Raw genomic sequence first — 11051 nt, forward strand, 5'->3', positions numbered from 1 at the left:
GAGTCAAGTCAAGTCTCTGAGGCTGAGACTCGTGACTTGGTGACTTGACTCAGCGACTAGGGCTTGTATAGTCGCCCCAAGTCGCCATGGGCCCATGGCAGTAGAAATAGCACTACACCACGTATTTCTTTCATTTGCATAGCCCACTGACCTGTTATCTATCCTAGCCAGGCCAGCCAGGCCCAGCACGGCCCAACTAAACCTAGCAGCTAAACCTAGCAGCCACCACGTGAAGTCATGAATCCTCCTAGCGCCGCCAGCCAGCAGCCACCACGCAGCCTCGCTCGAGCCTCTCCCCTCGTACCCTCTCCTTCCTCTGCATCGCCGGCGAGGAGCGGCGGCGAGCGGTGAGGAGCGGCGGCGACCGGCGGCGGATGGAGGCAGCCAGCCTCGCAGCCTCGCCGCGCGACCCTCTCCTTCCTCCTAGCGCCGCCGGCCTCGCAACCTCCTGAGCTCTGCACTTTCTCTCCCTTTCTCTCTGAAATCCGGTGGCGGCTCGAGCCTCTCCTCCTGAGCCGCTGTATAGTCGCAGGAAGTCGCCGTTGAGCCAGTGACGTGGCGCGACTTGCTCCGTGAGTCAAGTCGCCTGCGCGACCCAGCCACGCCCCGACGACTCGGCGATTAGTCGGCGATTAGTCGGCGATTAGTCGGCGATTAGTCGGCGACTCAAAAACCATGGTTGTACGTCATGAACTTTGAGTGTATGTGTGTTGATTTGTGTGTTACTTGATGAACTATTTGTGTAAGAATCATTTAGAGACGAGTGTTATGGCATTTGTATCATATATGTTTGCAATTATGAATATTAGACACAAGTTGAAGTGCCCAATTTTACATCATCCAAAAATTTGTGTGTGCCTTATTTTACATCATCTGGAACTGGTGCCCTATATTCCGTGACCTAAAACCCAAAAAGTGGTGCCCTAAAACTGTTTTCAGGTTTCCTATTTTACATCATCTGTTGGAGATGCTCTACGTGACCAACCATAGATTCCTTTTGGTCAAAGAAATTAACCAGATGATATGGAAAACTGTACCTGTATGCAGCTGCATCAGAATTTGACCAAGTGAGCAGGACAACGTAGTGAAAGATCCAGGCTTCGATGATTCCTTGTACTCGGCAACTTGTGTCAAAACTAAGGCCTGTCCTTCCAGCATAGCAGCAATGGTTGATGCTGCCTCAACACGTACCTGTACATAGTTAACTCAGGCCGCGTGACTCACATCCATTATATGCATGAGAATTTGCAAACACAAAAGCACTAATCCAATAGGATCATAATCCATACACATGCCATATACTTTAGCTTGTACTGATGTACACTGCCATGCCAACAAGGGAAGGCTTTTGCAAATAAAAGCTTGGATCCAGTAAGGTAATTGTCGAGAGTCTAGATAACTTTGTAGCAAATATTTAATACAAGGTTTAACGTTTGTGAAGCATCCCCCAAAAAATGATTCAGAATGGCCTAGGTAATTAAGCACCTTCAGTCACTGCAGCCCCAATACAACCAGAACTAACATGGAACGGAGGTAGGCACACATTGTGGAAGGAAGAATAATCAGAAAAGCTAAATTCTATAAAAACAATGATGATGCGCATTATAGCAACCTTGTACCTTTGTGATAGGGTCAAACATCAAACATGTCATCAGAGTTGCTCGATATTTTCTGTACAAGCAAGCAAGGACAAAAGCTACCATTAAATGATATCATGATATTAAGGAAGACATGTGAAATACTGTACAAGTTGCATGAGGAAGATTTTACCTTTGTTGAAGAACGTCGTTCTCAGGTAAGAGTAATGGCCACAGTGAAGTGAGTGACTTTGGGTCAGCACGGCAGATATCCTTCCATAATTCAGAACAGGAGTGAGATAATTTCTTAAATATCATAAAAGCATACTTAATATTCACTTTTTGCATTTGATTGTTAATTAAGTTTTAACAGGAAAATGAGAGTGCCCCTTAACAAATAGAGGGACTGAAATATCCGCATAGATCATGGTTGATGCAGATAGCAAACTGCATGTAGATATTCCTATGAATTGCTAACTTCTGATGTTCCAGGAGTTCTCTTTCATTCGTAAAACTGAAACCATAGCATTATTTTTTCAAAACCAGCATAGGGCAGAGTAATCACACAGATTATCTAATCTGTTAATTATTTGCCTTCAGAACTGTTAGTTATCTATTAAACGGTGCCCTAATCCATCCACTATTCTCAAAAGAAAGGGAAGAGCTGCTCCATACATATCAACTATGAAGGGAATCAGTGTCATTATAGCTCCGTTATTGTCTCATTGCAACTATGATAAGAATGGGAACGTCTGACTTAGAGATAACTGTTGTGGACACATACCTGTATACAAAGGATGGCAGTTAATCTAGCTTTCGAACTCCGGAAACGGTCTCCGTTTTTTGCATGTCCATCAGTATCACTAAGATCTGAATCTGATGAGCCCAAATCATATCGAGAAGATTCACTATCTGAACTTCGATCATCCACTGAATCGTTCCCTCTTCCATCCTTTTTTCGTAAATGAGGTGGTTTATACCGTCCACGCTCAGAAGTCCTGGATTTAAACTCTGTTTTATTTTCCTTTGGAGGTATTGCAGATGGCGAAGCTGACCTTAGCCCATACACAAGAAACATTTGCAAATTTGCCACGAAACCTGCTACCTTGAGGTTTTATGCACGATGTTACAATCAGACAGTGAGAAAACAACATATTTGCTGAAAGCACAGAAATATATTTTCCTTTCTATACTTACATGCCCTGAAAGTGAACCTTTTGGTTCTGAAAGAACCAAATGCAAACAACGAAGAAATGAAGTATAAAATCTGCAGGAAAGTTAGGCTTAGTTTTGACCTTAGCATTTATTCATTTCAAATCAATAAATGGGAAAAAAAAGTACTAACCTTGACATAATGCTACTTTCTATAATAAGATTCCTAGCTGTCACAAAATCGATCACTTTCCTCAAGAGCTGCAGATTGCAAAAGAGAATACTGGAGTTAAAACAGAAAATTAAACATGGTCACATAGCATCTGCACAATATGCATCATTAGATGTTTGGTTGTGGATGTTTCATATTTGGTGCATCATCAACTGACAGACAAAGCCTAGGTGATCAATCATGGGAGAATTAGTAATGCTGCTTAGAGTGTCACATATCAGATGCTACAGTATCTGCCAATTTCCTGGTGCAATAAAAGAGACGTGACTACTAACCTCAACAACAGACAGCCATAAATCTTCTGATATGGTTGATGCAATCTTACATAATATATCTTCCACCATGGAAAATGCAGAGATTTTCATATCCCATGTATTAGAATTTTTATTACTGGTTGATCCAGGAATGTATGAAGATGTGCCAGGGCCATTGGATTTATCTGTCATGTTAAGTTCAGCTTGCAAGCATGATATAATCAAGATAAGAACTCTGAGTACATGTGAATTCTCAGTTAATGAACTACTTCTTCCCAAATCCTTGCTCGAAAACCTGGAAGGAGAGGCAACAATAAGTAGCAACGTAAAGACTAGCCGTGGCTGATGAATTTCAATAAATGTAAACGATGCTAGAGAACAGGTCTGCAAAAACTAATTACATTAACTTTACCACTTCAGGACATCAACAGAAACTTAAGTTTGTCCCTAAGAGCTCCCCCTCATCTAAAGACAACACTAGGGGTAACATCTCCAAAAATTTGTTTGATTCATCATTCACAAAACTACATCTTATTATTAATTTTGTCACACCTTTTCCCTCACACTCCCTAACAATTCACTCTTATGAGTTTGTTTCATGCCTAACTTGTATTTTGCATAGAAGACACCATAGTCTCCCTCTTCATCTTCTCTCTCCTGCAACTAGGATTTTGGGTCATGTGACAGCTAAAGTTGGCTGATGTGTGCACAGTTGGAGATGCTAAATCCTTCTAGAATTACAAATAAAAATGCGAAAAATGTATTGCAAGTCGCAACTAGCCAACCACACATGTGTTCATGTAACAAACAAAGAAACCCAGTTACAATTATACTGTGAAAACACACATCTAAATCATTATTTTTTTATGAGGAACGTGATGGGGCCAAAGCAGCTTTTCCCCTTGAGATGAGTACAAACCAGCTATACTTCTAATTCAATAACAGTTTAGTCAAAGTATCAACCATGCAACATCATCCCACGTTGTTAATCAACTAGGCTGTTATTACTTGTTCATGGAAATGACAGGAAGCTGATCGCCAAGTATTCTATCATTTAATGTTAATCTAACCTGAGAATTTGCATACACTCGGATAGGGTATTCAGTGCAGCTGTCCTATCAGAAAGGCCCTTAATGCATGCTCCCTCAACTGAGCACTTGACAAGCTCATGAAGAAACTTTAACAGTGCAAGCCAACCAGAAGAGTCGATTTCTGTATTTGTCTTGCACATGACATCATGTATCTGCACAGATGCATTTTCAGTAATTTATAATACATAGAGGAAACAAATAGTTACAGTGAAACTAGTGCAACACGCCACTCTTAACTTGTTGGTCAAACTGACTACACTTAATAGTACAATACGCAGTAGAATCAACTACGAAATTGCCAAAACCATAGCTCCAGATACACATAACCACAGGCGCAGCTCAACAGTGTACATTAGAGCAAAGCTCAAGCCCAACTAATCAGCATTTAAGAACTACATGTCCACGGTTTGATCGAAACTTGAGTACTTCCCAGTACCGCAGGTCACTGATCAGAATGGTCTATCTAGGCTAACATTTTACAGCCCAAAATCTAAAGCAAGCATTTGCAAATGCCAGCGTGTAGTGCGAGATCCCAATCGCGTGGAAGCTCAAAGTCATTACCAGGTGGCATACGCCAGGAAGCACGTCGTCGGCGCCAGCGCAGGGGGGCACCGTCGCGGCTTTTTCCGCGAGGAACACCACATCAGAGCCCACCTGCACACGAAGCGTGAGACCGAGACGAACCAAACGAAACATATGCGAGCTGAGCGAGAGGGCGGGCACGACCTCGTGAGGGGAGAGCACGGCGGCAGAGGCAACGAGGGAGGGCGAGGCGGGGTACAGGAGGAGGCGGCGGAGGAGCGCGAGGAGGGCCGAAGGGGAGGGCGAGGCGACTGACTCGTCGCGGAGGGTGAGGAGCGCGGTGCGCCAGGGCCTTGGGCCGCCTGCCCCGGAGGTGGGAGTGGAGGTGGTGGAGGCCATCGGCCGCCGCCGGCGACTTCCTGCGGCGGTGGTTGCTGCCTGCGGCGGCGGGATTGGAACTCGGGAGCGTGAAGACAGACAGGTTTGGGCCCCCGAGCCCGAGGGGTTTTGGACTTTTGGCTAGACTTCCGTCAGTGCGTGCAGACCCGGCCTGCAATTCTTAAAAACCCATCCACAAATATCGTCTGTAGGCCCAATGTTTACGGCCCACGGAAAGGAATCCACAAAAGAAACAGCCGCACTGAGGCAACCCATTAACAGCTGAATTTTTATTTTGTCCTCCGTTTTTCTTGATAAAGAGTTCTAGAGAATTCGTAAAGCTAATAGGAAAACTCTATTCCCCAGCCGGCTGTAGCTACAGCCGGTCTGGGAGGGCACGCGACGTCTTTTTCTTCCTGCCTCACACCCGCACCACATCGCCCACATGCCCCACCTCCAGCATCCATGCCGTGAGTCGTCGCCTCGACTCGAGCTCCTCTATTGCCGCAGTTCGAGCTCTGAGCACTCTGTTCCGGACACCCTGCTCGGGGACCCTCATCTCCATGGCCGTCGCCACAGTTCCGATGAGCCTCGCATCGCTCGTGCTGAAACCAAACGGCCAGAAAAAACATGGTTGTGCATACCATCCGATCCGTCAAACTTCAGGCATGTTCTTCATTTGGAGTTCATCGGCGGAGTCTTCGGGAACTCGACAATTCGACCAGATCAATGGAGACAGGCATCAAGCAGACCATCGTCGTGGCAGGCGTGAGAGAGATCCTAGAACCACCACCTTTATCCATGCCATGCGAGCAACCCCCGCACCACCCGTCGGCCATCTGCCAGATGTGGGATGAACACCACAAACCAGCCAGGCCGGCCGCCTTCGACGGAGAAGGAGGCCGCCGCCACCTTGGCCTCCTCGTGTTGCGAGGCTGACCCAGCCTCCAGGTGCCGCCGTCGGAGACGTCAAGGTGCAGCGGGGAAGGAGCGTTTAGTTCGAACCCATTGGGTCCAGATCGGCCTGCCACCACCCACTGCCAGCCCGCATCACCGCTGTCGACGATGGAGCGGACAGATGCCGGTGTCGTACTCCAGATTGTGGCTGAGGAAGATCTGCCGCCACCGCACCACACGGGCTTTGCCCGACGATGTTGCAGGCGGCACCATAAGAGGGAGGGGAGGCGGGGTGGCCCGAGGCACCGGTGGCTGGGCGTCCAGGTGCGGCGTGCTGCTGCACGAGGACGTGGTATAGATCGCACCTAGGACGGTGTCTATCCTCCCTTTGTATTTTGTAAATCTTAAAAAAAAATTATACTTATATATCCTAGATCTATTCTAAAACCAGTTTAAATAACCCTCACAAGTTTGAGGTTTGGGACGTAGCACCCCCTCAACTTTAAACTAACAAAGTCAAATGCGAAGAATTAGGGTAATCTAAAAGTATCGTATGACACCTAGAGGAGGGTGAACAGGTGTTTTATCAAATTTTAATTCTTTTTTCAATTTAGGCTTGACACAAAGGTAAATTATCTAGATATGCAACTATGTGAATTTACCTATATGACAAGATGTAAGCAAGCAATACACAATACAAGATACGAGTAGTAAAGTGCGGTAAAGGATAGAATTAACCGAGATGGAGCACGCGGAGACACGAGGGTATGATTCCCGTAGTTCCTTCCTTGTAAAGGGAGGTACGTCTACGTTGGAGGGGTGTGGTGCCATGCATAAAGTTCTTGGGCGTCAATAATTTCGACCAGGTGCAGAACTGCATTATGCCGTCGACCGAAAGGGGGCCAGAGATATCTTTAATCCAAGAGTTTTCATGAACACCAGCAGCGACAGTGCGGGCATTGACGAGGCTAGAAATACTCTGACCACCAAGCCACCTATCAGTCCAGAAATAAATCCTGGTGCCATCTCCCAGCTTGACACTAGTGGCTGCATGGATCAGGGCATTGATGTGGCGGTTAACCTTAATGGGGAACATTGCCCAAGGTTTTCCAGGATCAACACGCTGAAGCCAGGACCAACGTGCACGGAGAGTCCAGCTCATGTGTTTGAGATCAAGTACACCCATGCAGCCACATACTGAATTATTAGTTGTTAAGCGTTGTTTCAAGTCAGGCAAATTAATGGTAACACGTGGGGTACCAAGCGACAGTCCAAGTGAAGTTGGCACGAAAGGGTTTATGTTGTCCACATGCAAAATCACTATGGTGCTCTCTTGATTTCTCTTTGTATTTTTTGAATCATTATATGCACTGTCCTTTGATACTTCGAAATTTACAATTCCTATGTACACACCTGATTATTTTTCTAGGATGGTAGTGGTGGTCCACTTGTTGATTTTGATGGGAATATTGTTGGGATGAATGACTATCATGATCAGGAAGGGACTCGATATGTGCAAGGAAATAAAATTGTTGAATGTTTGAATGATGTTTGGTTACGGTATGTTATCTAGACTTGGATCATTTAATCATACTTTTTTTTTGTTCTGTTCATGAAAAATCAATCATATGAATGATGTATACATTATGATGAGATCACTGCATTCTGCAGTCGGGAGGAAATACGAAAATATTGTTTGCAAAACTTTTCCAGTGCTTTGAAGCGCCATCTAGAAGGTGAGCTAAGAACAATCACTCTTTAATGCTTCTAAATTATGCACCAACATGCTACTCCTCGCCATTTTCCATCAGTGATGCAAGGTCAGTTTATGTCTGATAATCAGTTTTTACATATATGGAAATACTCCAGAATAGAACTCATCAGTGTTTTTCAATATAGGTAACTCCAATCAAAGTAGCTCAATTAGGGAAAGTGAGAATAAGAACAAGAGCCATGGTGTATCTTCTGTTCCTGAGGCACAAGGTGAATCAAGCCAGAGTAAATTTTATGTTAAGATAATGTTAAACTTCTGATCATTACTGACACATTGCCATTAATGCCTTCATCTTGTAACACCAGAACTCATTGAGGATGAACCTGCACTCGAACTGATTGGCAATGAATATAAGCATCTGCGTGCTCTAGATCCCTAGCCATCTGATGGTATGCCTATCGTTTTCCTGATCCTGACTTTTTCTTCGTCATGAGTTGTTTCACCTTGCTGCAACAGAACTCATGTTTATTTTGCCTATCTTACTCATTGTCATGAATACTTCACCTTGTCCACTAGACTTTACAAAGGTAGTAAATGATGTCTTAAAGTATGATGGTTATCCCTTGCCAGCTTATGCCGATGGTGAGTTTTAATGAAATTGCTTCACTGCCATCCCATTTAACTGTTGTATTATGTTTATTTAACCAGGAGGCATGCATTTGGAAGGTGATTTTGAAGAGGAATTTGGCAGAGATATCTTGAGTGGACCCGCTAGAAGAGTTGCTTCAAAGATGTCTGAATGTGTTGTTGCACTCGCTTCATACAATGGTGATTGTACTATTATTAGCTTGTTATCTTCCAGAAACTCAATTCGGCTCCCGGGTGCGTATGATCCCTCTACCGTAAAAACATATTTTCATGTGTTAAAAAATTTTGACAAAAAATTTTACATGTACATCTTCATAATATATGTGTATTCGTCAAGTTTCACGAAAAAATGATATTTTTTGCAGTCTAAGCGAAAAAGAGAAAATTTATCTTGTGACAAGTCTTTGTTTCAGCACCGAATTTTGTCTTTTTTACACACGCCACATGACATGTCGATTTTTCTTGAAACGACTTTGTGAGCGCGTAGCACATGAAAATGTACGTGCGAAACTTTTATTTCAATTTTTTTGACATTTTAAATGTGTCTAAAATGTATTTCAAAATAAAGGGAGCATATGCTCCCATGTGCCAAAACATCACTCCCGTTATCTTCTATTTATTATATTTATATGATTTCTGGTTAAAAATTTAAATACACTTTGCAGACACGGAGAGACATTTTGCTTGCACAGGTGTATTTATAGACTGCAATGAATCCAGTACACGAATTCTGACTTCAGCAAGCTTGCTTAGAACTTCTGGTGATGAAAACAAGATTATTGATAACTTGCGGGTTTGTATTACTAGACTACTAGTCTTTATTTACTTACTTGTTCATTAAGGCACTTGTTAAGTCTCATTTCATCATTGCAGATTGATGTGTGCCTTCGAGGTGGGAAATTGCAAAAATACGATTTCTCCCATAATGTTGCTTGTAAGGGTATTTTACCCTTATCCATTATTTTGGTAACTATGACACCGTGCTAGTGTATTTGGACTAATACATGTCTACAAGATGATTCCCAGATATTAGCCAAAGAGGTATAATGGTGTATCAATGGAACAAGAAGGCAACGGAAGACCCCCACACTTCGATGAAAAATCAACAAAGTTTTCCAGAGCCTGGCCGGTCCCAGACCCGGTCAGACCGGCCCTGGCACCGGACCACCCGGTCGCCAACCGGGCCCAGCACCTGTGCCATCCGGGCAGATTCCAGTAAAGGAGGGCGAGCACTTCGGTCTGCGTCCGGTCGCCAGCCCGGTTTGGACCGGCTGCTCTGGTCCATGGCCCGGTCGGACTGGGCTCCAGATCGAGCGACCCGGTCGCCAACCGGGCCCAGCATCTGTGCCATCCGGGCGTGATCCAGTAACCTCAGAAGCATGACCGGTCAAGACCCGGTCCCAGCTCCGGTTGGAAACCGGCCGGCCCGGTCACTGGCCCGGTCGAACCGGCCTGTGGACCGGCCTGTCCGGCGCCAAATCCGATCGACCGGGTTCCTCGAGGAATCTGCTGATGTGTCAAGTGGGCAACGGCCAGATTTCGAAGAACACTATAAAAAGTCCTTCTCCTACCTATGAAAAGTTAGGCACTACACTACAAGCTGTTCTTGAGCTCTCTCTCTCATACTCCATTGCTAGAAACACCAAAAGCCTCAGATCTCCCTCCTCCTCCACCCAAACTCAAATCCCTCCGGGGAAACGATAGAGGAGGACCCGATCTACTGTTCTACCAAGCCAAATGTCATTCCCCCTTGTATTCATCAAGAAGCTTGCTCTCTAGGGTTCCTTGGAAACCCTAGGTGGGCAAGAGTGGTTCGGAAGCATCCGAGCTGTGGATTTGCTCCGGGCAAGATTGTGAAGGTTTGGAGGCTACCTCAAAGTCTACCACAAGTGAGTGAGCTATTCCTTCGTGGGATAGGCTCCGGAGAATAGGGTGAGCCTTCGTGGCGTGGGGAACACGGGAACACATCCTCGTCTCCGCGTGCTATCGGTTATCTCTAACCGAACTCCTTACTTGTGATTTAACTGCCTGTGAGAGCCTTCGTGCTCGAGTTAGTTGTATCCTCATATAGGTTGTATCACTTAGTTTGCATTAGGCTCACCTTTATATTCCGCAAAGCCTAATATTGCAAAGAAAGAATTAAAATCTGTAGAAACCTATTCACCCCCCCCCCTGTAGGTTTACCATCTCTATACTTTCAATTGGTATCAGAGCCTGGACTCTTATTAAGGGCTTCACCGCCTTAAGAGTGAGATGGATAAAATCTTCGAGGGTCTAGATGAAGACTCTAACTTTTCGGTTAAAGAGATGAAATCTAGATTCTTGGCATATGATGCCGAGAAGAAGAAAAAGGAGGATGAGCTACAAAGCCAAATGGCGAGATGATGTCTGCCATGCTTAAGAACTTGACTAGTGGGCCTCCTAGTGCGGCTTCGGCTTCTCTAGCGAGTTACCATGAAGTCAACCATGACTATCCCAAAAACACTTCACCCATGCCTCATATAAACCATAGTGGGAATGTTCCCCATTTTGATGGAACTCACTTTCCTTTTTGGAAATTTGCTATGGAATCTCATATTCGCAGCT

General features: G+C 44.8%; 1 protein-coding gene across 1 annotated transcript; it reads right to left on the reverse strand.

Annotated features, from left to right (window-relative positions):
- Window positions 1-247: 247 nt before the first annotated feature.
- Window positions 248-5227, reverse strand: LOC124681793. Its single transcript, XM_047216616.1, has 11 exons — window positions 5033-5227; window positions 4868-4960; window positions 4286-4458; window positions 3237-3510; window positions 2923-2990; window positions 2775-2844; window positions 2362-2682; window positions 1771-1850; window positions 1620-1671; window positions 1016-1191; window positions 248-518 (listed from the first exon to the last, which is right to left on the reverse strand). The coding sequence occupies exons 1-11, from the start codon at window positions 5225-5227 to the stop codon at window positions 248-250; spliced, it is 1773 nt and encodes a 590-aa protein (XP_047072572.1).
- Between the last annotated feature and the right edge of the window lie 5824 nt (window positions 5228-11051).

The sequence above is a fragment of the Lolium rigidum genome, unplaced genomic scaffold, assembly GCF_022539505.1.
Source record: "Lolium rigidum isolate FL_2022 unplaced genomic scaffold, APGP_CSIRO_Lrig_0.1 contig_56750_1, whole genome shotgun sequence".
Classification (NCBI taxonomy): Eukaryota; Viridiplantae; Streptophyta; class Magnoliopsida; order Poales; family Poaceae; genus Lolium; species Lolium rigidum.

Coding starts and splice junctions, on each gene's coding strand:
- LOC124681793 (XM_047216616.1), bottom strand. CDS start 5,227: ATGGCCTCCACCACCTCCACTCCCACCTCCGGGGCAGGCGGCCCAAGG. Junction 1,851..2,361: donor CTGCCATCCTTTGTATACAG/GTATGTGTCCAC, acceptor GAATTATGGAAG/GATATCTGCCGTGCTGACCC. Junction 1,672..1,770: donor AACGACGTTCTTCAACAAAG/GTAAAATCTTCC, acceptor TTGCTTGTACAG/AAAATATCGAGCAACTCTGA.